A 27,206-nucleotide genomic window follows, 5' to 3' on the forward strand; every position below is an offset into this window, starting at 1 on the left:
AGCAATGGAGAAGTGTTCCCTTTCTCTACATCCTCTCCAGCATAAGCTGTCATCAAGGTTTTTGTTCTTAGTCATTTTGATCTTAGCCATTCTGATCTGTGTAAGATGGTATCTCAGAGTTGTTTGATTTTCATTTTCCTGATTAGTAAGGATGTTGAGCATTTCCTTAAGTGTCTTTCCACCACTTGAGATTGTTCTGTTGAGAATTTTCTGTTTAGATCTGTACCCCATTTTTTAATGGGTTACTTGGTAGTTTGCTTTCTAGTTTCTTGAGTTCTTTGTATATTTTAGAGATCAGCCCTCTGCCAGATATGGGGTTGGTGAAGATCTTTTTCTATTCTGTAGGGAGTCGTTTTGCCTTGTTGACTATGTTCTTTGCTTTACAGAAGCTTCTCAGTTTCCAGAGGTCCCATTTATTAATTGTTGCTCTTAGTGTCTGTGCTATTAGTGTTCTATTAGGAAGTGTGGTCTCCTGTGCCTATGTGTTCAAGGGTATTTCCTACTTTTTCTTCTATGTTCAGTGTGCATGGATTTATATTGAGGTCTTTGATCCATTTGGACTTCAGTTTTGTGCATAGTGATAGATATGGATCTATTTGCATTCTTCTACAAGTTATACCAGCACCATTTGTTGAATATGCTTTCTTTTTTTCCCCATATTATAGTTTTAGCTTCTTTGTTAAAAATTAGGTGTTTATAGGTGTGTGGGTTGATATCAGTATCTTTGATTCTATTCCATTGGTCCACCTGTCTGTTTTTATGCCAATACCAAGCTATTTTCATTGCTATAGCTCTATAATAGAGCTTGAAGTCAGGGATGGTGATGCCCCCAGATGATCCCTTATTGTTCAGGGTTGTTTTGGCTATACTGGGTTTCCATATAAAGTTGAGTATTGTTTTTTCCAGGTCTGTGAAGAATTTTGCTGGGGGTTGCATTGAATCTGTAGATTACTTTTGGTAAGATTGCCATTTTTTGTTATGATGATTTTACCTATCCAAGAGCATGGGAGAGCTTTCCATTTTCTGATGTCTTCTTTAATTTCTTTCTTGTATTTTTGGTTGTGAGCCTAGCCTTTAATGGCTGAGCTATCTATCTCTCCAGCCCTAATTCATTCATTCATGTCTTTCTGTTTTGGTTTGTTTGTTTGTTTGTTTTTTGAGATAGGGTGTAATGAGTATGGTTTTTCCTTCTGCCGCCGCGCCAGCCCCAAATAACACACTGAGACTCTGTATTAGATATAATTCTGTTGGCCCAGTTACTTGTTTTTTATCGGCTAGCTCTGCCTTAATTATTAACCCATTTCTATGTATTTCCATGTGGTCTTACCGAGAGTGGAGGAATGGCAGTTTGGTTCTCTTCAGGCTCTCCATCCTGACTCCTCCTTACTACTTCCTATTTCCTCCTTGTCTCCTAGTCCCGCCTATCTTGCTTTCCTATTGGCCAACAGTGTTTTATTGAGTAATTTTGCATCTATGTTCATGAGGTGTGGGGAACTCCAGAGCAAAGTTAGCATCTTAACAGCCATCTTTCCTACTACTCTCTTAGATACTAACATACTGGTAATTTTCCATTCTCCTATGGCTGTTCTCCTGTTAAACATGTGATGCAGCCTGACCCCGATAGAGTCCCAGCTGCAGGCTTATCGTATAGCACGTTATCTCATAGCAGAACAGCTGCATTCTGCTTGGAAGGACATTCTGCCTCCCTCACATCCTCCCTCTGGCCCATTCCCTCATTTCTCCACTACTTAAACCCTGTGGTTATATTCATTAAATGAGACTTGATCAGGAGTCTGTCTTGTCTCCATCTCTCGAGTCTCTGTCCCCTCATCCTCCCTCCCTCCCTCAGGGTCCCTGTCGACTGACCCTGTGGGCCAGGGCAATGAGGGAAATTGGTCTGTAATTCTTTCTTAGTTGTGTCTTTGTGTGGTTTGGGTATCAGGGTAACTGTAGCCTCCTAAAAAGAGTTTGGTAATGTTCCTTGTATTTCTATTGTGTGGGATAATTTGAGGAGAATTGTTATTAGTTCTTTGAACTGGCCTTTTTTTTTTGGTTGTGAGATTACTGATAGTTGTTTCTATTTCCTTGGGGGTTATAGGTATATTTAAGTTGTTTCTGTTCTTTAATTTTGGTATGTGGTACTTATCTAAAAAATTGTCCATCTCCTTAAACTTTTCCAATTTTGTGAAGTATATGTTTTTGAAGTATGACCTGATGATTCTCTGGATTTCCTCAGTGTCTGTTGTTATGTCCCCCTTTTCGTTTCTAATTTTGTTAATTTGTACATTCTGTCTTTTGGTTAGTTTGGATAAAGATTAATCTGTTGTGTTGAATTTCTTGAAGAACCAACTCTTTGTCTCATTGATTCATTGTTTCTATTTTATTGATTTTAGTTCTCAATTTGACTGTTTCTTGCTATTTACTCCTTCTGGGTGGTTTTGCTTCTTTTTGTTCTAGCGCTTTCAGCTGTTCTGTTAACTCACTAGTGTGGGATTTCCCAGCTTCTTTGTGCAGACGTTTAGTGTGTGAACTTTCCTCTCAGCACTGCTCTCGTTGTGTCCCATGAGTTTGGGTTTGTTGTGAGGTCATCTTCATTACATTTTAGGAAGTCTTTAATTTCTTCATTTCTCCCCTGACCCTGTTCAATTTCCAGTGCTTGTGGGCTTTCTGAAATTAATGTTGCTGTCTAATTCTAACTTTAGTTGTGGTGATCCAATAGGATACATGGTGTTATTCCAATCTTTTTCTTTTCTTTTTTCTTTCTTTTCTTTTCTTTTTTCTTTTTCTCTTTCTTTTCTTTTCTTTTCTTTTTTTTTTTTTTGGTATTTGTTGAGGTTTGCATTGTTACTGAGTATATGGGCGATTTTTGAGAAGGTCCCATGAGATTCTGAGAAGAAAGTATATTCTTTTGTGTTTGGGTGGAATGTTCTATAGATGGCTATTAAGTCCATTTGAATCATAACATCTGTTAGTTCACTCATTTCTCTGTTAAGCTTCTGTCTGGCAGACCTGTCCAGTGTTAAGAATGGGGTGTTGAAGTCTCTCACTATTAGTGTGCAGAGCTTAATTTGTCATTTAAGGTTTAGTAATGTTTCTTTTACAAATGTGGGAGCCCTTGTGTTTGGTGCATAGATGTTCAGAATTGAGATTTCCTCTTGGTAATTATTTCCTGTAACAGATATTAAATGCTCTTCTTTATCTTTTTTTGATTGATTTTAGTTTGAAGCCTATTTTGTTAGATATTAGGATAGTTACAACAACTTGTTTCTTAGGTCCATTTAATTGGAAAAATTTTCCCAACCCTTTATTCTGAGGTAATGTCTGTGAGGTTGTGTGTTTCTTGTATGCAGCAGAAGGATAGATTCTGTTTTCATTCCAATCTGTTTGCCTGTGTCTTTTTCTAGGAGAATTGAGTCCATCGATCTTAAGTGATATTAATGACTAGTGATTGCTAGTTCCTGTTATTTTTGTTTTTGTTGTTGGTATTGTGTGTTTTCCCCTTCTTTGGGATTTGCATGGGATTATCTATTGCCTGTGTTCTTATTTGTGTAGCTAGCTTCCTTGGGTTGGCATTTTCATTTTAGTACCTTCTGTAGGGCTGGGTTTGTGGATAGGTATTGTTTAAATCTTGTTTTCTCCATCTATAGTTATTGGAGGCTTTGCTGGGTATTGGAAGCTTAGTCTGGGCTGGCATCCGTGGTCCCCCACTGTTTGCATAAAGTCTGTCTAGGACCTTCTGGCTTTCATTGTTTTCACTGCAAGAGAAGTCAGGTGTAATTAATTCTGATAGGTCTGCCTTTATATGTTACCTGGCCTTTCTCCTTTGCAGCTGTTAATATTCTTTAGTTATATATTTATTGTTTTGATTATTATGTGTCAAGGGGACTTTTTTTGGTTTAGTCTATTTGGTGTTCTGTAAACGTCTTGTATTTTCACAGGCATGTCCTTCTTTAGGTTGGGACATTTTTCTTCTATGATTGTGCTGAATATATTTTCTGTGCCTTTGAGTTGTATATCTTCTCCTTTTATTCCTATTATTGTTAGGTTCAGTCTTTTCACGGTGTTCCAGATTTCCTGCATGTTTTGCATTAAGGATTCGTTGAGTTTAAACATTTCTTTGACCAATGAATCGGTTTCCTCTAAATTCTCTCTTCTGTCTCCTGCATTCTGTCGTTTATGCTTGCATTTGTGGTTCCTTATCATTTACCCAGATTTTCCATTTCCAGAATTCCCTCGGTTTGTGTTTTCTTTATTGCCTGTGTTTTAGTTTCAAGTCTGGAATTGTTTCCTTCACTTGTTTGCTTTTTCTTGGTTTTCTTTAAGGGATTTGTTGATATCTTCCAATTTTTTATTTGTTTTTTCCTCCATTTCTTTAAGGGAATTTTTCATTTCCCCCTTAAGGGCCCCAATCATCTCAATAAAGTTATTTTTAGGTTATTTTCTTCTGCTTCATCTGCGTTGGGATGTTCAGGTATTGCTGGTGTAGCACCATAGTTTCTAGTGGTGCCTTATTGCTCTTTATGCTGTTGAGTGTGTTCTTACCTTGGTGTCTATGCATCTCTTCCTCTAATCGGCACAGGCGGAGCTTGTGCTTCAGGGGTCTCTCTCTCCAGCTGGTAGAGCTGGGCCTGTGGCTCCGTTAACCACTCCTTCAGGAGCAAGCAGAGCAGAGCCTCAGGTTATAGTCCTCCTGCTGGAAGTGGGCCCAAGGCTCAGGTGGTTGCTCCTCTAGGTGTAGTGGGGCTGAGGGTCCAGTGGCTGTTGGTACCTCTAACTGAGAACTGGCAGTGGATGCTGGATGGGGCAGAGGTGCTGTTTCCCAGAGGAAGTTCCTGTGAGAGCTTCTGGAAGCCACTGCTGTCATCTCACCCAGTGGTGGATCTCTGCTCATGGGTCTGAGTCTTGGGCCTCCTCTGATGCTGCTGCTCCCAGGCCTGAGGCTCAGGCCTTCCTCTGGTGCTGCTTCTGGGCCGGCAATTTGGGCTTCCCTTTTTCCCAACTGAGTTTTAATTGTAGAATTTTATTGTATGAATATTTCGTGTTTTATTCATCTTTGTTGTATTAGGTATTTCTGCTGTTGGCAACTTTTTTTTCAAGAAAATAGACTACCTGAAGCATATCTTCTTATGCTTACTTGTAGAAGTTTCAGTATTTTAAAGAATTTTTAAAAAAGTATTTGTGTGGGCTGGAGAGATGCCAGACTTGCAGATGTTAGAAGGCATTGAATCCCTAGGGCTGTTGTATTATACACTAGTGAGCTACCTATGTGGGTTCTAGGAACCAAATGTGCGTCCTCTGCAAGAGCAATACATGCTTTTAACCACTACGCCATCTTTCCAGCCTCATTTCCGTATTTTTCTACAAACGACTTTGTCATAAAAATGTATATTTTAGCTGGGTGGTAGTGGCACATGCCTTTCTTCAATCTAAGCACTTGGAAGGCAGAGGCAGGCGGATCTCGTGAGTTTGAGGCAATCCTGGTGAGTTCCAGGGCAGCCAGGATTGTTACATAGAGAAACCCTGTCTAGAAAAACCATTAAAAAAGAAGAGAGAGGAAAAATGCGTATTTTAAATTTCAAGACATGAGGTGGTCCTCAGAAGTGGCCCATTCTAACTGCTATGACCCGTAGCTGAGAAGTCGTCAAGTGAAATTACATTAATTTCAATGCAATTCAAAATTCATGCCAGTAGCAGAGGAGGCTTGATTTAGCAGAGCCGATTTCGAAGGGTTTACTATGCGCATTTGGGGACTCTAGCGACTTTACTTGCTCCCTCCAAACCATGACCATGCTCTAGGAAAAGCAATTCTTGAGGGCCGCGGCGGTTCAGGGTGGTTACTCGGCCCATACTGCCCCGCGCCTGCGCGCCCCGCCCCGCCGCGCCCCGCCCCGCCGCGCCCCGCCCCCTCCGGTCCGCGCCGCTTGGCGCGTTCTCCACTTTTTGAGGAGTTGCGGCCGCTCGCGACCCCCAGCGTCCGGGAGGCGCTCGGCGGAGCGGCCAGCGCCGCGGTGAGTATCCGTCGCCTCCGCTCGCTGCGGCCGTCGGCATCGCGCCTGCTGTCGGTCTCCGTCCGGCGGCGGCCGCTCCGCCCGAGGCGCGCCTCGTAACGAGTAGGCCGCTCGGCCGGGCGGGAGCCGGTGCGGGGTCGCGCTCGCTCTTCGAGTCCCCGGTGTCCCCCTTCCCGTGAGGGCGGCCTGCGGCCTCCTGGGCGCCCGGCGCCGCCTCTCGCCCTCCGAGCCTCCGTCCTGCGAGGGACCTAGCCTCGTCGTCGCCAGCCCGGCTAACGGACCCTCCGACGACAGGCGGCCCGGCCCGCGGGCCCTGGTCCACGTTACTTCGGTTGTCGAGCGGAGTTGGCTTCCCTAGTTCTCCGCCTAAGGCACCGTCCCCCGCCGGGTCTCTCTGGGTGGCAGCCCTGGCTGGCTTTGAACTCACCAGGTGCCCCAGATGACCTCTAACTCGCGATCCTCCTGCCGTAGTAGTCTCCTGAGAAAGATTTCCCCAGGAAATCTGAATCGTTCACCGCTTACCGTCGTCGGTTGAGCTGGCGTTTCCCCTGTGGACGATGACAGGCTGTCATCAGAACCCAGTGATCCTAGTCTTGGTCTCCTCGGGATGGAGTGGGTGTGAATCTGGTGTCCGCTTGACTCCAGTCTAAGTGCAGTTCAGTCTTTGTATCAGACACGGACAAGGCGGAGGGAAGAGGAGGGAGGTCAACATGTTGTTTGTTTTGTTATGAGAGAGTGCTTTGTAGTTGAATCAAAGAAAGTAGTTTGGAATCAGATACATTATATGTCATTTCCCAGCATAGCCACTTGCCAGCTACTGGTTTTGTTTTTGTTTTGTTTTTTGTTTTTAAACGGATTCCTAACGTGTTAGGTAGTGATGTCTACCATGGAAGAGTTCTTGGGAGGGATAACCTCTGTAATGGGTGTGATATACCTAGAAGTTTGTCCATTGATTCTGTCAGTGTGTTTGAAATCTTTTATTTTTACCTGTGTGTGGGCACTCATGGGTATGAACACACACACCTTCCACTCAGTTCAATCTCTACCTCCTTTGAAGGAATACCGCAAAAAAATTTATATACTTATTTGTTAAAGTTATAAGGATATTATTATTATTTTGAGAGGAGGTGACAGGAGCTCAGGGATTATAAAGCTGAAGGTTCATAGAGACAGGTGCAGTCTGAGGAGGCAGACTGAGCTTTGGCGGAGGTGAGGACTCTAGCGGCTGGTCACTCTGCCCATCTGTCCTTCAGCTTTCACCCCTACCCCCATAGCTAACTCCAACTTTTCATTATTAAGAACAGTTAGAATTCACACTACAAGGAACCTAACAGTCGCATTGGGAAGGTTGAGAAGCACTGGTGCAGAGATGGCTCAGAAGTCAAGAACACTGACTGCGTTTTATAGAGGGCTTAGGTTTGGTTCTCAGCACCTGTGAATAACCAGTTCCAGAGGGTCTGGCACCCTCTCATGCCCTCTGAAGGCACCGGTCACACAAGCCGTACACGTAATACATGCAGGCAGAACACTCACAACATAAACTTCAATGACTAAATCTTTTTAAAAAAATGGAATTGGGAGGTGGAAAGATGTGTCAGTGGTTAAGAGAATTGATTGCTCTTCCAGAGGACACTGGTTAAATTCCCTGCACCCTAGTGACTTAGAACTGCCTGTAAGTCTAGTTTGAAGGGCTGCTACCTTCTGGCCTTCCAGGCAGCTTAATTAACCTATCTAGAACCTCCAGTATAGTCTTCAGTGATGAAAACAAACTTTTCTTCCTTCTCTTCCTGAGGCATGATCTCACTATTTGTTCAGGATTATTCCTCACAGGCCTCCTGCTTCAGCCTGCAAGTAAGCTAGTATTATAGGCACAAGAAATAGCCGTTTGCCCTATTCTTTGTCTTGAGAAATAATTAAATATTTTACCTTTAAATATATTGCTACCATAATTGTCACATAAATCTATAAACATTAGCTATCAGATTTTGGGGAATTTACTTATCAGATTGAGGTATTGAGGTTTTGTTGTTAAATTTTTGAGACTGTACTTACATGGTCTGGGTTATCTCTGCTATGCGATCTTCCTGCCTCTGCTTCCTGATGGGCTGGGAGCCACTGCATTGGTATTTTTTAAAAAGATCTTTTGGTTAAATTGCTACTGTATACATGAGGAAATCAGTTGGGTAAGTTAATATATAAGAAACCAAGATAAATTGTTTTTATGGTATTGAAATTTCACTAGAGGGATTAGATTTATTTGTATGTATTTATATGGATACATACATATGTCTGCCACTTGTATAGATATGTATGTGCATATGTGTATATATTCTTTTACAGAAAAAGGTAAAAATTTTAATGAACCGTAGAGAAGTCTAAAATCTACAGTTATTGCCCTTAAATAGCTGTCATATGACCAAATTGAATAACTTCTACATTAGAAACATATACTTTGAGTAAATTATTGAATTGCATTTCAGGCAAAAGGATGCCACGAAGAAAGAAAAAGTTTAAAGAAGCCTCTGAAAGCCAGACCTTGGAGAAAGATCCAGAAAGCACCAGTTGTGTCAGTGTAAAGAAGAAGCGTAGACTTGAGGACTTACTCATAGTGATATCTGATAGTGATGGAGAGGTCAGTATTTGACATGGAGTTGTAGGTCTCAGGCTAGGCCTCTACCCAGGAGGGCTTGTTTCAACTGTGCCTGCACACTAGCAGATTTTACTTGATTTTCTTTTGATCTCTATGTGGAATTATGGGTTATTTAAAAGAAAGTAGCCACGCTGTTTGGCTGGGGATGGATTCTAGTTTTCCTTTTTGTAATATGTTAACCCAATATATTTTAGAAGTGTTAGAGTAAATTAAACCAAATATACAGTGTAATTTTTGTGTGTTTGTAAAGTAAAAGCAAATGTGAGTGCTACTTGGGATGGAACCCAGGCTTTGTATTCTAAGGAAGCACACTACCACTTGAGCTGAGAAATTGACATTATTGTGGAAAGGTTTCTAGGAGAGAGTTTTCTAGATTTTAAACCTTCTCCTTTATTTACCATTTCTCTTTGTTTCTTTTTTATCTGCTTGTTATGTCAGGCCAGTGCATGACGAACCAAGCCATTGTGTCTTACATCTATCATTTGACTCAGTGGGAAAAGCATTCATTTCTCTCCATCAGTTTCAGAGTCACCTTTGACTCCTCTTTTCATCTGTTACCCGTTTGCATTTCCATTTCTTGCCCTGTTCGTCTGTTAGGTAGATTTTTGCAGTAGACTAAAATGTCTCTTCTGCCTTTCTTTTCCTCCCTACATTTCATCTCATTTCATTTATTGCAACTATTATTTAGGTCTCTGTGTGTAGAGGGTGGTGTGTGAGTATGCCCCTACTCACATGTGTGGGAGGCAAAGCTTGAACATCTTGTACTCACTGCTGCAGAAACTTTGGTATTCTAGAGTGTTCCTCTCCTATTGTTTTCCCTTTTTACCCATTGCTGTATTTATTTTACTTTCCTTTGTTTTCCCTTAGTTTCATTTGTAAATCTTAATTTTTTTAATAAAAAATAGATCTTTTTTATACAGCATATTCTGTTTATGGTTTCCACTTTCTCAACTCCTTCCAGATCCTCCCCAATTCCCCACCCACTCAAATCTGCTGATATCAAAAAATAATAGTAAGATAAAATAATAAAAACTGGAGTAGAACGAAACAGAAGAGCCAAAAAAAAAAAAAAAAGAAAAAACCCCAAGAAACACATAGTAGATGCTGAAACACCCAAATTCACACACAGAAACCCATAAAAACACAATGCAAGAACCGTAATATATATTCAGAAGACCTGTAAGGAGGAAAGGAGTGCCCAGACAAAGCATTATGAGACAAAAAACCTCCAGAAATGCCATTGAATTTGTTTTGTGTTAGTTTTCTACTGCTGGGCATGGAGTCTGTCCTTAAGAGACTTGGTTGTGAACAGTTATCAATTGGAGATAGTTTCTGGGTAAGGGATGAAGGCTTGTTTCCACTTTTCCTCTCAGCACTGGTACCCAACTGGCTTAGAGCTGTGCAGGCCCTGTGCATGCTGCCATAGTCTAGTTCCTACGTGCATCAGTCCTGCTGTGTTTGAAGGGCTTTGTTTCCTTGGTGTCCTCCACTCCCTGTGGCTCTTACAATTTTTCCTCCCCCTCTTTGGCAGGATTCCTTGAACTCTGAGGGAGGGATTTGATGAGACATCCCCTTTAGGACTGGCTGTTCCAAGGTCTGTTGCTCTCTTCACACTGTCCATTGTGGTCTCTTTCTGGTCCCATCTGCTGTAGAAGGAAGCTTCTCTGATGATGACTGAGCAGGACACTGATATGAGTGATTTCGGTGTTGTGTGTGTGTGTGTGTGTGTTTCTGGGAAAGTGTACCATGTAAGTTGAGGTACCGCAGGAGGCCAGGATAGAGGGCCAGACCCCTGGAGCTGGCTGAGCCCCTGATGTGGGTGCTGAGAGCCCAACTGTAGAACAGGAAGTCAGGAAGTGCTTTCAGCCACTGAGCCATCTTTTCACCCCACCCCCTATTTAGCATTTTAAAGAATACTTTTTTTATTTTGGTTTTTGGAGTCAAGGTTTCTCTGTTAACTCATTTTGTATACCAGGCTGGCCTTGAACTCACTTAGATCCACCTGCCTCTGCCCCCTGAGTGCTGGGATTAAAGGCATGCACCACCACTGCCCAGCAAAAAAAAAAAAAAAACGTTAAATGACCGTTTTAGAATATTAAGAAGCAGTTGGTATTAGGAACATCAACTTTTTGGTTTTGTCAGTTGAAAGTCAGTATGAATTAGTCCATGTTTCTTATGACCTTTGTGTTGCCTACTGTGCTTTTCAGCTGTTTTTCAGCCTAGGCAACAGCTCTTTTGGTTTCCATTATAGATCTAAAGCTAGGTCAGTTTCTTGATTTCTTATGGTCCATAGAACTTGTGTGTTTTTTTTTTTTTTCCTGTGGTATTATTGGTCACTCTTTGAAATTGCCACTGTTTTAATATTTTTGAAAATGACATTTCCGTTATTTTGTGTGAATGTGTGTGAGTGTATGCTTGTGGAGGCTAGAGAGTAACTTTTGGAGTTTGCTCTCCTACCATGTGGGTTTAGGGATTAAACTCAAACATCTGGCATGGTGGCAGACATGTTTACTTCTGAACCATCTTGCTGACCCCTGCCATGATATTTTTTAACCTCTATATTGAACTATGGTTTCTAGAGAGCAGTAATTTTGCATGTTAAGAACCTGTCACAGTAGAGTTTATCAATTAGCATTCTTATAAAACACTTGCATTAGGTTTTTCTTTTATCTAAAAAAAATATTATTTATTTTAATGTATATATGTATGTGTCCTTGCATAAGTTTATGTGTACCATATATATGCAGGTGCCTGTGGAGTCCAGAGGGTGTCAGATCCCCTGGAACTGGAGTTATAGGCACCTGTGAGCTACCCGATCTGGGTGCTGGGAACCCATCTTTGGTCCTTTGTAAGAGCAGTAACTGTTCTTAACTGATGAGTTAACTCAGCCTCCAGGTTTTACTTATTTTTAATGGTTCTCTCCCACCTCCCCTTTTTCTCAATGTTTTGATACACAGTCTCACTATGTAGCCCTGACCAGCCTAGAACTTGCTTTGTAGACCAGGCTGACCTTGAATTAACAGAGATCTTCATAATTTTGCCTCCCAAGTGCTGAGATTGAAGGTATGAGCCACTATGCTTAGCTTTATTTAAATATTCCTTGAAGAAAATGTCTTACCTGGGGTCAAACATTTGCCTAGCATGAGTAACAGCCATCTAGGTTTGATTGCTAGCATTGTAAAACACAAAACCACCAGATGTAGTGGCACACCTTTAATCTTGGTGCCAGGAAGCAGAGGCAGATGTATCTATGAGTTCAGTGCCAGTCTGGTCTTCATAATAAGTTCCAGGAAAGCTAGGGCTACAGAGAGACTCTGAATCAAAACCAAAACAAATTACAAAAAACAAATAACCCCCACAAAACACAAAAGTACCCAAAAGCTAAAGTACTCTAAACAAAAAGTGCCCAAGAAACCAAGAAAATGCTCTGTTCCCTGGTGTACAAGAGGCCAGGGAAGGCCTTCTTTTTAAACGTAAAGGTGGTAGCACACAGCCATGACATGTTTTGGGCTCTAGCTCTGCTTTCAGCACACATTCTCTCTTGTGTTGGCTCCTCTGCGCTTTCAGCTCTTTTCCTCCCATGGTCCCGGCACCTCCAGTACCCTGGGGTTTCCCTGTGACCTAGGCAGGCTTCACCTAGAGCTTCATCAGTGGCTCAGGCTCTCCTTGTGTGGGCTCTGACCTTAACACATTGACTGACCTCAGCTACTCTCAGAAAGCATGGACTGCAGGACTCCGTGAACTCTTTAATCTTGTTTCTTCTGTGCTTGCAAAATATGTGCCAAAGGAAGGCACTGCCAAGTCATGCTGTCAGCACAAGATGTAGCCTGACTCCGAGTACAGCTGTACCGGCTTAGAGTGCCGACCTTGAAGAAGCTTTGCTAAGGAGTTTCTCTGAGGAGTGGAAATCCATTCAGTTTAGGTTTTCTTCCTTTAAATGCATTTGATTTTCATAAGATAGCCTCCAGTGGATTTTGCCCTGAAGACACATTCCTAGTGTCCCACTGTAGCACAGTTTTCAGTGCTAGATACAATTCTGTCTTAAAATTCCTACTGCCAGCTGGGTGTGGCGCACGCCTTTAATCCCAGCACTCGGTTGGCAGAGGCAGGCGGATCTTTCATTTAGAGGCTAGCCTGGTCTACAGAGCCAGTTCCAGAATAGGCTCCAAAGCAATGCAGAGAAAAACCCAGTCTCAAAGAAAACAAACAAAAACAAACAAACAAACAAATATCCTACTGCCAAACAAATTAGTTTATTACTTTAAATTCAGGTTTATTTCAGGTTCTCAGGACACAGGCATAAATGACCTCTGGCCTAGTTCCTGATAGTCATTGTTTCCCTCTGAAAACTCATGAGTGAGTCCCACTGTTCTTTCGTTCTCTCTCTCTCTCTCTCTCTCTCTCTATCAGGGCTATCTAGCCAGTTTCTCTCTCTCTCTCTTCTTCAGATTTATTTGTGAATAGTATTCTGTCTGCTTGCATGTCTCCACACCAGAAGAGGGCACTAGATCTCGTTACAGATGGTTGGGGGCCACCATGTGGGTGCTGGGAATTGACCTCAGGACCTCTGGAAGAGCAGCCGGTGCTCTTAACCTCTGCGCCATCTCTCCAGCCTTTCTCAGCATTGTCTTACAGGCTCCCATTAGAATAGTCCATTAAGCTCCGTTTATAGCACTCAGGGGCTTTTCTAACATGAAGTTCTAAACACTTTCACATTTCTACCCACAAACTGATTCCAAAGGCCTGAGAACCTTGTGGACAGGCTTATCAGAGCAATGGCTGTACTACTTAGTACCAGGTTCTGTCTTAGTTGCTTTACTCTTGTGATAAAATGCCCTGACAAAAGCAACTTAAGGGAGAAAGAGTTTATTTTGTCTTGTAGTTTCAAAGTCATAGAGCTCATCATAGAGAAGACATGACAGTAGGCAAAGAAGGCTGCTTGGGAGCGGGAACGGGAGCAGGAACCTAGTGTTTACATTGCATCTCCATTCGGTGTGTGTGTGTGTGTGTGTGTGTGTGTGTGTGTGTGTGTGTGTGTGAGAGAGAGAGAGAGAGAGAGAGAGAGAGAGAGAGAGAATAGGAAGTAAGGCAGGTGGTAAAGCCTTGAAACCTAACCCCAGTGACCCACTTCTTAGAGTGAGACTCTAGTTCCTAAAGGTTCTACAATCCTCCCAGACAAGGTCACTGTCAGGGAACCAACTATTCAAATATACAAGCCTAAGGGACCTCATTTCATATTCAAATCACATCTCTGCTCCTTTTTTTTTTTTTAACGCTTGTGATGCTTTACTTGTACCTGTGTTTAGTGTTTGTCTTTAATTGTATACTTTCTAAGGATGTTCTGCCTATGATATAAGTTCTTTAATATGTTACTGGTTTTTTTTTTTTTTTTTTTTGAGACAGAGTCTCTCACTTTGTAGACCTGGCTGGTCTAGAACTTACTGTGTAGATCAGGCTGGCCCTGAACTCACAATCTGCCTGCTTATGCCTTCCAACTGCTATCTTCACTCTTTTTTTTTCTTTCTAATTTTTTTTTTTTTTGGAAACAGGGTTTCTCTATATTGCTTTGGAGCCTGTCCTGGAACTCGCTTTGTAGACCAGGCTGGCCTAGAACTCACAGATCCACCTGCCTCTACCTCCCAAGTGCTGGGATTAAAGGTGTGTGCCAACAACACCTGGCTGTCTTCACTCTTTTAATCATTTTTCCTTAAGTCTTTTCATCTCATTTTCTGACTGTTCTTTGTTCTCACGGCTTGTAGTAGCAGTGGGAATACGGATAGAATTTGTTTAATGTGTTGTTCTAATGGTTACTTTTATAGTGTGCTTTTCATAATTCCTTTTATTATCTTTTCTTATTATGGCTATTATCTGGCTATTCCAGTTTTGATTTGTATTATTTGACTTTTACTTTTCAATCTATGTAGTAGTTGATAGATTTACTTTACTATATTTTTAAATTTAATAATAGCATAATTTCTATACTATTAGAAAGTAGGACATATTTTTCCTTTTTAATCTAAAAACAGCTCTCACCCGAAAAAGGGTAAGAGATAATGTATTCTGGAGCCATATATGTGTAACCATGGCCTGAGAACACGGATTGAGATTACCCCAAATTCCATGTTCCAGTATGATAGCAGTTTCATGACATTTCTATGATAACAGAACAAAGAAAATCATAAATCAAAGCACTTCAAAAAGTAGGTGGTTATGGCAAAGTAGCGAAATCTCAGTTACAGGTCTTAAATGCTATCTGATGACTCAGCATTTTGGTTGGTGAAAACTAGGGTTTTGTTATGTCAGTATATTCCAAAAGGTTTTTATCTGTTAGCCATAGGATGTTAGGCTCAGCACAGAGGAAGGCAAAAAATGTGTTGTTAAGGGGCAAAGATAGCCCAAGGTAAATGTAATTAGGACTCAAAACATTCCAATTAACCAGTATCAGCCTGTGCAGACAGCTTCTTCCCAGGAATTCCCGTTGAGTTTTATGTGTTCATTAGTGTCTGTGTCACTCCCGTGTGTGTGTGTGTGTGTGTGTGTGTGTGTGTGTGTAGGTTAGAGGACGGCCTTGTGGGGTCAGTTCTTTTCTCCCACCTTCACTTGGAACCCAGAGCTCTAACACAGGGCATCACGCTTGCATGGCAGGTGCTTTAATTGCTGAGCCATCTCACTGCCCCGTTTGTATTTATTTGTCCCTAATTTTGTTTTATTCTTAGATCTAAAATGAAATATATGAAATATTTATGGTTAGTTCTTTTTCCAGGGTTTCTTATCACTTTTGGTTGAATGATGTGTGTTTACTAAATTTGTTAAAAAGGTGCTGTAACATTTCCTGAGTTCTTAAATGTTTTATGATGTTTGCTTGATGAGATACAAAATTCTTTAAATATTTTTGCTTTGTATTTCTTTAGTTTATTGCCATTAGCTTTTGCTTATTTGTTTATTTATTTATTTATTGGTGGTTTTGCTTTTGTAAGCTGATTTTAGGATATCTACCAACTTTTCTTTTTGATGGTCAGCTATTATGTCTGTCAATCTGAATGCTTTAGGAATTTTTCTTTTATTTGATTAGCATTTACTATAGGATATGTCTGGGAAATTGATTATTCAGGCCATTTTCTTAGAGAACGGTAGACACTTTCATGATTCCTGACCTCTCTCCTCGCCTGAAATTTAATATCTTAATTTAGTATTTAATATTTTGTTTCCTTATTCAGGATTCCCAATAATACATATATCATATTTGCCTCTATTCTCTTTCATCTGCTTTCTCCTAGCTATTTTAAATTGCTTTCTCTATTTTTTTTTTTTAAGATTTGGATGAAATCAATTTATTATATATAAGAACATACCCAAACTAATAGAGCTCTGTGCCAACTTCAGGTTGCATCCCACAGTGTGGATAGCAGCGCCAATTTTCCACAGCTGTTCCCAGTAACAAGGAGAAAAGCTCAGGTTGTGCTAAATTCTTCACATCCATAAAAACCAAGACCATACTCCCAACTTCATGCTTAGCACAGGTAGTATTATCCTGTGAACAGTCTTTACCTTCCACACTAAACTGAAGCCAGGTGGTGATGGCAGCCCACACCTTTAATCCCAGCAGGTGGATCATCTCTCAAGACTAGCCTCGTCTACAAGAGCTAGTTCCAGGACAGGCTCCAAACTACAGAGAAACCCTCTCTCTTATAACTTTTTTTAGCCTTTGACTCCTTCCGTTAGGATAACACAACTTGTGTACACACTAAAAGCAGCTGGAACCAGGCACTAAAAGCTAAAATATCTGCTTGCAGGTAATTATGCCCCCTAGATACCATTGAGACTGGAGCCCAGCCTGTCCAGTTAGCACCACTCTCAACTCTAATCAAGTTCCATGCCATTTGTTTTTCTGAGACAGCATTTCTCTGTGGCTTTGGAGGCTGGGAGTGTGCACCACCACCCGGCTTCCAACTGCCACCGCCTCTAGTGTGGTGAGATCAAGGAACCCTAACTTTGATACATTTTTTGTCTGAAAGTAATGGTGTTCATCAATTTTTGAATAACAAGAACCATATAGCATATATGGGCACACATGAGTTTACAACTGCTGGAATGTAACTAAAGAACCTACACTTGGAAAACATTAGCATTTAATTAACCTCCCCGGGTGGTTCAAGCCACCAGGACACAGGCCCCTCCAGCACCCTTTATCTTCTCTTCAGCTCCTCTGCTGAAACATTTGGCTTTCACGGTGATGGGCTGCTTAGGGAGCTTCCCCTTCCCCAGAACTTTGTAGTACCCCGGCCGCACAACATCAGTGATGAGAGCAGCTCCAGTCTTGTTCTTGGCAGCATTGACCCGTGTCTGCTCACTGACCAGTGTCCAGAACTTATCCAGCTTGACAGTCGGGCGGAAGCTCTGGTTCCTCTTTAAGTGGTAATGCCTCATACCAACTTTCCCAAAGCAACGTGGATGGTATTTGTGGAAGTTGATTCTGTGGTGATGCATGCCTCCAGCATTCCCGAGGCTGTGTTTACCTGCAGGCATGCAAAGCAATGCGACTGTGGCCATGGCTCACGTGGCCGGAGTTTTGGGTCTTCCTTAGTCTGGATGGCATGGCAGCGGGAAGGAAAGGGCTGCTTTCTCTATTTCTGTTTTGGTTACCTTGATTATTGTTTGGTCTTTTAAAGTGCAACTTATTAAGTTTTGTTGTTGTTTTAAGACAGGCTCTCTTCATGGCTCTGGTTGCCCTGGAACTCACTGTATAGACCAGGCTGGTCTGCTTTGTCTCTTAAGTGATATTTTCTAAGTTTTGATGTGGAGTGGGGTTGGTATATTTGGTTTTCTATTGATTTTATAGAATTCCTTTCCTTTTTCTTTTCACCAACCAGTGGCCAAAGAATGATTTACAACAAATGAATATACACTGAATTCAAGCACTTATTGAATCAAGTGTCTCTGATCTTAGGTAGATGTCTACTAGTATTTTGGAGATTGGCCAGTTTTTATGTGATTCTGAGTATGTGATAAGTAATCATGTCAGTATATTATTCAATTCCATTTTTATGGTTTAATTGGTTTTAGATCTTGCATGCTCTCTTTTGAATTGAAAAAAGGACCTTGTTGTGTGTACCATTTTAACAATCCCTGATAATTAATTCAAGGGCTTTTATTAATCAAAAGGAAATACAGAAGAAAAGGGGAAATTACTACTTTTAATGTCATTTAGTCTGATCATATCTCTTGTTTTACAACAGGAAGCAAAAGAGGAGAATGGATTGCAGAAAATGAAGATGAAACAGTCGAACAGATCAAAGTGTTTGGCTAAAAGAAAAATTGCACGTATGTTTTCATTTTTTAGTTGAATTGATAAGTGTTTTCATTAGGAAAAGAAAATTCTCTAGGGTGTATATGTTTCCTGTTCTGTTTTTTTTGTTTTGTTTTGTTTTGTTTTTTAACTTTTGCAAGTTTCTTTCTTTCTATGTTTTGTTTTTTTAAGACAGGGTTTTTCTGTGGCTTTGGAGGCTGTCTTGGACCTTGCTCTTGTAGACCAGGCTGGTCTCAAACTTGAACTCACAGATACCCGCCCGCTTCTGCCTCCCAAGTGCTGGCTTTAAAGGTGTGTGCTATCACTGCCCAGCACTTTTGCAAGTTTCTTAGAGAGTTACTTTCTGCTTACACATTTGACTTGCTACAGGAAGACTGTTGGCTAGGCACTCTTACTGGAGCCTTTGATTCTCTACCCACCCCTTAAAGATTGTGTGTGTGTGTGTGTGTGTGTGTGTGTGTGTGTGTGTGTGTGTGTGTGCTAGCTTGAGTGTGCCTGGTACCAGAAGAGGACATTGGATCTCCTGGAACTGAAGATAGAGATGATTTGATTTGAGCTACTATGTGAGTGTTAGGAACTGAACCCAGGTGCTCTGCAAGAGTAGCCAGTGCTCTAACCATCGATCTGGCAAGAGGCAGTCATTCAGCTCCTCTTTCTCTTTCTTTACTATGTAAATCTTAGACAAATTGCAGTTTTCAGCTGACCTCTGTTCATCAGTAAAAGGCATGATTGGAAGATGACTTATTATTCTTTTGTATTGAGAAAAAAAATTAAGTTTAATGTGGACTGTTTAAAATTAGTGTTAGCTTAGATAGGTAATTCTGCCATGGGTGCTGTTAAGCAGCATATTACAAAGCTGAAAACCACAGTGGCCAGGCACTGCCAAGACTCAGAGCATAAATCTGTGTGTGGTGTCCCTGCCCAGGAATGACTGTGCTGGAACAATACAAGGGACCATATTGATGGAAGAATCAGTATGCAGAGTCATCCCAGCTCTGTAATGAGTGGCCCAGGGTGGCTCCATTGTGTGATCCAGATACATTTCTCCACCTTGGACCATAGGAAGTTCTGCGCTTTGATTTAGAGAGTTAGGTGTGCATACAGTAGGGTGGCTGACATGTATTGGTGCTAAAGTAGGTTTTTGAACTTTTGGGAGAAAAACTGATTTGTTCATACCTTCTGGAAGGAACTCTATACTTGAACTCATGAACAGAAACAGGGCCAGAGGTTTTGACTTTTGGTTGACCCATCTAAACATATTGGATAGTTCTTGCTAAGGGCATCCTTAAGAGCTGCACAAATGTATAATCCAGATTACTAATCCTAGTAAAATTGTATCTTTGGGGAACTCATTTGAAAAGGAAAAATCTGGGCCATTTTTCTGTGCTGAAATTTGTTTCTAAAAATAAAGTGATGATAAAAACTATATTCCCCCAATTAAAGAGCTAGACTGGCTTCCAGGAATTGTTCTCTGATTTAGACTTGATGAAGATGAGTTAATACTGTTCACCTTTCTCAATAAATATTGCGTGAGTGGAGTTGCACTTGGAAGTTAGGGAACTTCAAGGGAACAGTACATCGAGAACCAAGTAAGACAACACTAGACACCCAGAATTCTACAAATATCTATGTGTGTGATTCCACCCATATTTGGAAGTCCTTATGTTTATGAGCAGCTAGTTTTTGTTATGAAACTAAGTAAAACTATTAGTGGTCATGATTAAAGGGTTCAAAGAAGAATTCTTTGCTGTGGATTGCTATACATGACTCATAGTCTGAAATATCTTACACCTCTGGACATAAAAAGGAGATGTCAGATTTTAACTCTTAAGAGTGATAAATGATGAAACTGAAGTTATTTCCTCTTTCAAGTTAGAGTTTTTCAGTGTTATATTTGGAGCATAATCTGCCATTATATGTTTCTCATATCTTCTACCATTGTCCTATTTAGGTTTCTATTATTGTGACCAAAAACAACTTGGAGAGAAAAAGGGTTTATTTGGCTTATACTTCCTTCCATATTACAATCCATCTTTGGGGCAAGTCGGGGCAGGGATTCAAGCAGGACCTGGGAAGCAGCACTGGAAGCAGATCATGGAGGAACGCTGCTTACTGTCTTTCTCCCCATGGCTTGCTCATCCTCCTGTTTTATGAAACTGCACCGCCTACCTAGGAGTGGCACCACTTACGGGGGGCCAGGACCCCTCATATCCATCGTTAATAAAGAAAACGCCCCATGGACTTATCTACAGGCCAGTCTGATGGAGGCGTTTCCTCGGTTGAGATTCTCTTTCAGATGACTCTTGCTTGTGTCAAACTGACAAAAGAACCAACCAGTACAGCCATGTAAAATGAATTGAATTATACTTGAAAGAAATCAAGAATAGGAAAGAGGACTAAGTTGTTTATATGGAAGTTGTATGAAAAAATGTATGCCAAAAAAATAGATGACTTGAACTTTGTGGATAAATTCTTAAGAATACACAAACCAAAACTTATTCAAGAAGTAGAAAATTAAAACAGAACTAATATAATAAAAAATTGAATTAACAAAAACCAGTATCTATAAACAAAAAGATAAGTTTGGCTTCATGGTGAACTTTGTCAAGGGTAAAGAAATATTAGTAGTAGTTCTTGATAAGCCCCTACAGGTATTAGATGACACATTACTGTCCAGCTTACTCCTTAAGTCAATACTACGTTCACAAGAAAACTACAGACTGACATTTCTTTAGAATCTAGATGCAAAAATTTCATCATTGCTTGGAATTGAATTCAAGGCTTCATGCTTATGAAAGCTTTCTACCTGCCAGGCAGTGGTGGCACACACCTTTAATCCCAGCCCTTGGGAGGCAGAGGTAGGCATATCTTTGTGAGTTTGAGGCCACCCTGGTCTACAGAGTGAGTTCCAGAACAGCCAGGGCTACACAGAGTATACAGAGAAACCCTGTCTCAAAAAACAGAGGTGGGGGCAATGTCTCCTTAGTGTGCGTGAAGTCCTAGTTGAATGCTTATCACCATATAAAATAGGTGCATTGCTATGACCTAGTGTAACTAGAGGCAGAAGTCATCCTCCAGGCAGTCTGGACATCAGACCCCATCTGAGGAAAAAAAAAAAAAAAAAAAAAAAGACTCTGAAGAGTAAAATTGTTGTGGTTAAATGTTGAGCATAAAACAGTATGGTATTTAGCAAAAAGCTCTATCATGGTTTCTGTTTGTTCATTCAACAACTGCTGATTTCCAGGTGCTCATATGTGCTAGAGATACAATAATGAACACTATAGGCAAACTGCCTCCATGAGGGCTTATGCTCTAGGTAATGCAGGGTTCTTGTAATGCTATTAATAATCTTGACCACACTTTATCTTAGTTGACTTTCCGTATTAGATTAAAAATCATCCTAAATGGTTTGCAGTAATGTCCATCGACAGTTTGATGGATTCTGTTTTTTGCCATCATGCTAACTTTTTGTTTGTGGTATTTTTCTCTTCCCTACACTCTTACAGAGATGTCTGAAGAAGAACAATTTGCTTTGGCTCTCAAAATGAGTGAGCAGGAAGCTAGGGAGGTAAACAGCCAGGAAGAGAAAGAAGAGGAGCTCTTGAAGAAAGCCATTGCTGAAAGCCTGAATGTAAATATATGCTGTGTTGAAAGTTTGTGGGATTTATTAATAATGTTCTTAGTTACTTAGTAGTTGGTATAGCTGCATTAGAAACGAGCTATGGCAGTTTATAGGATTTTCAACTAACTATATCTCAGTACTTTTTTTTTTTTTTAAGTCTATGTTGGTGAATTGCTGGTTAATCCAGTTTAAAGTGTTTTTGTTACTGTATGAGTTTGCTTCCATGCCACAGATTTTTCAGTCAATGGCTTAAAAGAATCACAGTAAATGGGCAGCTTCTGAAGAGTTACAGAATACCAAGAATTCCAAAGGCCAAGTATTTACCTCCCCTCATTTATGGGGACAGCAAAAAAAAAAAAAAAAACCAAACAAAAAACCCTTCAAAAAACAAAAAGCCAAATAAGGGGCTGGAGAGATGGCTCAGCGGTTAAAAGCACTGACTGCTCTTCCAGAGGACCTGGGTTCAACTCCTAGCACCCGCATGACAGCTCACAACTGTTTGTAACTCCAGCTTTAGGGTACCTGAAACTTCCCATGGCAAAACACGAATGTACATTAAAAAATATTAAATTATGATTTGAATATATGCAGTAGGAATTATTTTAAATGTTAAGGATACTTGCCAATAGCAGATTGGGAGACAGTCTTTATTCTATTTACTTGTTAGCTGGAACCTCCTAGAGTTGAAAGGGCTGGCTTTGAACTTGTAAATCTAAGCAGTCCTCCACTTCAGCATTCTGAAAAGCTTAGGACTACAGGAGTATATCACCATGTGAATATATGTGTCTAATTTGAACTATTCTTTATACTACATATCCTTCATATGAGAAATGTAAATATATATATAGGCATTCACTTCACATTGGGGAATCTGTTTGACTTGAGCAGCTATATTTTGAAGAGGAGAAACTCCTAGGGACAGTACCTACCATTTTTGTTCTTCCTATGACTCTTCATATACAACTATTTTAATAATAAACCTGGTCTGGTACGGGATCACTTGTTTCAGAGTTGCTGGTCTTCTGATGCTTCTGCTACCAGATCTCGACCTCTGGCTACTGGACCATCTTCAAATTCCCATCAAGAGAACACCAAAGATTCTGGAACCACTGAAGGCATGTCTTCCTGTTCTGACTCCTTCCAATCATCAAGTATACCTATATCACGGGGATCTTCTACTGAGTATAAGGCAGAGCTGCCCCAAATCCTTGTTATGATGTAAAAGAGGTTCAAACAGAAATAATTGAAATTTCATTAATATCCAACATACTTTTATCTTCAAGGAAAAACCACCCTTTGGCTAAAGTCAGAGAAGGGCTTTTTGTAACCACATTTTGTAATTCTTGGTAAGCGATAGCTTACCAATTTGTCTTAATTGAAAAAAAAAATTTGTCCTTAGCCCTACTTTTTCTCAAATACCTACAGGCGTATGGCAGCTGGTACCTTCATCACTGTTTAAAGGCTCACATGTCAGTCAGGGAAACGAGGCTGAGGAAAGAAAGGAGCCCTGGGACCACAATGAAAACCCTGAAGAGGAGCCGGTCTCTGGCAGCTCAGGAAGCTGGGACCAGTCAAGCCAGCCAGTGTTTGAGAATGAGAACCTTAAATGTTTTGACAGATGTACTGGCCCCTTGGCTGAGCACACACAGTGTGGGAAGCTGCAGGAAAGTACTGGGAGTGGCTCTGCTTTCCCCAAAGCTGTCCAGGGTAGGGGGGACACATCTAGGCAATGCCTCCCTAACCCAGCAGACACCAAAGGTCTCCAGGACACTGGGGGCACTGTGCACTACTACTGGGGTATTCCATTCTGCCCTGCTGGGGTAGATCCTAACCAGTACACCAATGTCATTCTCTGCCAGCTGGAGGTTTATCAGAAGAGCCTGAAAATGGCTCAGAGGCAGCTTTTTAAAAAAAGAGGCTTTGGGGAGCCAGTGTTACCTAGACCTCCTTTTCTGATCCAGAATGGATGTGGCCAAGAAGACGAGACTAGTGAGAAAGATGAAAGCATCTCAGAAGACACGGGAGAGGAAGCCAAAGAGCAGAGGCAGGAGTCTAGGGCATCTGTCTCGCACTCAGAAACCAAGGATTTTCAAAAGAGTCCAATTAAAAGCTTGAAACAGAAACTTTTGTTGGAGGAAGAGCCAACAACCAGTCATGGTCAGGTAAGGGTCAGAGACGCTATAACTAAGGTTCATTTATCTACAGATAATATAAAGATTATTTTAACTATTTTTTGTGGTCTTTCCCCCTATCTGCTTATTAAAACAATACACACTCATTATATAAAATGAGAAAAGTGCAAAAAAGAAGAAAAGAATCTGGGTGGTGCACATCTATAATCCCATCACTCAGAAGGCTGAAGCATCCTGGCCGGCCTAGGCTGCATTGTGAGATCTTGTCTCAAAAAAGGAAAAACTATAATAAATACCTGCAGTCCAACCACCAAAAGGCAATCATCATCATTTCTAAACATACAAAACACATTTTTCTTTTATATTTTTGAGCAAGTTTTCTGCACAAACTTTGTTCATTTATTTTATAGCTTACAAAAAATCTTGTTGTACTTAGCAGATATACATCAAAACATTATTCCATCTTGTTAGGATATACCATGTTTTCCAAACTTTTTTATTTTTTCAAGACAGGATTTCTCTGTGTAGTTCAGGCTTTTCTGGAACTCATACTGTCAATTAGACTGGCCTTGAACTCACAGAAATCTGCTTGCCTCTGTCTCCATGCTGGGACTAAATGTGTGTGCCTCTACCACCTGGATTAAACATTTTATTTTTAAAATGTTTTTCTACAGGAAATATTTAAAAAAATTCTAGGAAATGTAAATTAAAAATATATTTGACTTCCATCTCTACCTTCTAGCCAGACATTTCCCATACTGGATTCAATCCATGCTTACTAATTTTAAGTGTACCTTCCATGATACTTTATGTAATATAAAAAAATAACTTTCCTCACTTTAAAATTTTTTTATTTATTTTTAGACAAATGTCAATGCAAAAAGCACAGCTCTCATTTCTGAAGGCATAGGAATTGGTTTATTTTGTAGCCAAATATGAGTTGCTGTTGCTGAGTTGGTTGCCCCAAATTCTATGTTCCAGCAAGGTATCAGTTTTATGAAGATTTTATAGTAACTGGACAAAAATGTTACAGGCCAATACACTTTTCAAGGGACTTGGAGAGACAGCTTGGCAGTTAAGAGAGCGCTTGCTGCTCTCCCAGAAGACCAGGTGTAATCCCAGTATAGCTTCATCCAGTTGACTGCACACCTCTGTCTTCTGAGTACATGCCTACGTGCAGAGAGATGCACCTTTACACAATTAAAATAATAAAAACAAGTCTTTAAAGAAAAAAAATTCAAGGCCAGTGTGGTGCACAAAGCAAGTTCTAGGCCAGGGCTATTGCACAGAGAAACCCTGTGTCGAAAAACAAAACAATTATAGTTTGTTTGTTTATTTACTTATTTGTTTATTGTGTGTGTGCAGGTGCACAAATGTCATAGCATATACAAGGTCAGAAGGCAACTTTGTAGAGTTGTAATGATTAAAGTGAATTTGATTAAATTGACTAGTGTAACACTTAGGGACTGCCTATAGGGACTATTCTTCTTTAACAATCCTGTCTTGGGGGTTTGTGTTTGTGTGTGTGTGTCTGTGTGTGTGTGGTGTGTGTGTATCTGTGTGGTGTGTTTGTGGTGTGTATGTATATAGTGTATGTGTGTGTGGTGTGTGTGTGGTATGTGTATGTGTATATGTGTGTGTGTATGTGTGTGTATGTGTGTGTCTGTGTTTGTGTGTGTGTGTTACAGGTTAGAGGTGAGAGGTTGACATTGTCTTTATTATTTTTCACTTTACTTAAAACAACATATTTTTAAAACATTTATTTATTTGTTTGCTTATTTATTTTGGGGTACCACAACATAAAGGTGAAGATTAGTGGACAACTTGTGGAAATCAGTTCTTTTGTCAGTTGCTTGACGTAGGGGCAGAGACCTGGACTCTAGCAGTCCATGCTCTTAACTTTTGAGCCATCTCTTCAGTTCCCTAAATCAACAAAATTCTGTTATGTGGACACTAGGTGTCAGTGTTTTCTTTTTTTCCCCTCTCAAAAAAAAAAAAAAAAAAATCATTGCTTAATTCAAAGAGTTGGGTGCATTATTCACTGTTGCTATATTTTAACACAAAGGCTTTTAGAAAGTTACATTTTATTTGTGTGGGTCAGTGTGTTTAGTCAGAGGATAACTTGTGGGAGTCACTTCTCCCCCTTTGCTGTATGAATCCCAGGGATCAGACTCAGGTTTGTCAGGCTTGGTAGCAAGTGCCCTTTTCCACTGAACCATCTTTAGTATTGTTCATCTTTGATTTGTCATAGCTACGTTTCCAGTCATTATACAACTTTACCTTCCTTTTGATTATAGATTCAGTTTTTCTCCCTTTCCCTTGCTCACTTCCTCCTTCCTATTTTTAAAATTTCATCATTTATTGCAATCAAAGATGGATTCCTAACTTGTTTGGAGTATCGATAAGAAACCCTGAACTGTTTTTGCCGGAAGAAGGGGAGTGTCAGAGCCAAGGTGCTTTCTCAGAAAACCCACTTATGGTAGCATTTGTTGCTTTCTTCATGGAGCCCACTAGATAGACCTGGTTAGCCTTGAACTCGCAGTGCTGGAATTAAAGGAATGTGTCCCCACACCCAGCATGTTTCATGCTTATTGCTAACTGTTAAATCATAATTTTGAACAATTAGATTATTTTTTAAAGGAAGAAACTAGGACCGAGGGGACTGGTCAACTGGAACTGATTGCCATGTAAGCTTGAGGATCAGAGTTCCATACCCAGAACCCATGAAAAAAGGCTGGGTGTGGTGGCTGGCACTCACTTTTAAGTCTAACACTGGAGAGTTGGAGACAGGTGGATGGAACCCTGGGGCTAACAAGTCAGCTGAGCCTAGTCTACTTTGGGGTGCTTCAAGCCAGTGAGAGAGGCTGTCTTAAGAAACAAGGTCTTGTCACCACCAAGAAAGAGAGACTTGACCTGAATTTGATTCCCAGAATCCACGTGGTGGAAAGTGAGATCTTGGTACTTACCCTCTGACCTCCTCATGTGCACCAGTGACATGTGCATTCCTTCCCCCAGAGATACACAAGTAAGTGTAAAACAAAACAAAAAATAGCAAAAACGTATGGCCTAGTGTGGTAGCATGTGCGCTTAGTTCCAGAGGAGAATCTATGTGAGCTAGAGGCCAGCCTGATCTACATTTAGTGAGACTGTTACAGACAAAACACAACAAAAACAAACACACTAACCCAAGGTGGATAACTTCTGAGGAATGACACACAAGGTTGACATCTGGCTTCCACGTGCACAAATAAACATGCACAAAATAAGTAGTAGCAAGGGAAGAAATGAGTTCATCTATGTATTTAGGGTATTTCCTGTTTCTTTACAGTCTTCCCAAGGTCTGTTTGTTGAAGAAACTTCTGAAGAAGTTCTGAAGAGTTCTGAAGAAGGAAACTCTGTGCCTGCTGCACAAAGGTGGGATTCAGGTCTCTCTCTACAGTTAGGCATAAAGAAGATGAACCCCTTGAAAGAGACTGACATGGAAAAC

At 40.7% G+C, this 27,206-nt stretch overlaps 1 protein-coding gene and 1 pseudogene across 2 annotated transcripts in view; one reads left to right on the forward strand and one right to left on the reverse strand.

Moving 5' to 3' along the window:
* The first annotated feature begins 5,894 nt into the window (after positions 1-5,894).
* Positions 5,895-27,206, forward strand: part of Uimc1 (ubiquitin interaction motif containing 1) — a 60,652-nt gene continuing 39,340 nt past the window's right edge. Inside the window, exons 1-7 of one of the 2 annotated variants that reach the window (XM_051194240.1) lie at positions 5,895-6,008; positions 8,489-8,640; positions 17,895-17,979; positions 21,472-21,596; positions 22,597-22,702; positions 23,013-23,749; positions 27,048-27,133. In XM_051194240.1, the coding sequence (XP_051050197.1) occupies positions 8,497-8,640; positions 17,895-17,979; positions 21,472-21,596; positions 22,597-22,702; positions 23,013-23,749; positions 27,048-27,133 (1,283 nt within the window). In that variant the 5' untranslated portion in view covers positions 5,895-6,008; positions 8,489-8,496. The remainder of the gene's footprint in view (positions 6,009-8,488; positions 8,641-17,894; positions 17,980-21,471; positions 21,597-22,596; positions 22,703-23,012; positions 23,750-27,047; positions 27,134-27,206) is intronic. The other variant, XM_051194241.1, reaches the window with a different exon arrangement.
* LOC127229203 (60S ribosomal protein L27a-like) lies at positions 16,774-17,254 on the reverse strand (annotated as a pseudogene).

Source organism: Phodopus roborovskii, unplaced genomic scaffold, assembly GCF_943737965.1.
Source record: "Phodopus roborovskii unplaced genomic scaffold, PHOROB, whole genome shotgun sequence".
Lineage (NCBI taxonomy): Eukaryota > Metazoa > Chordata > Mammalia > Rodentia > Cricetidae > Phodopus > Phodopus roborovskii.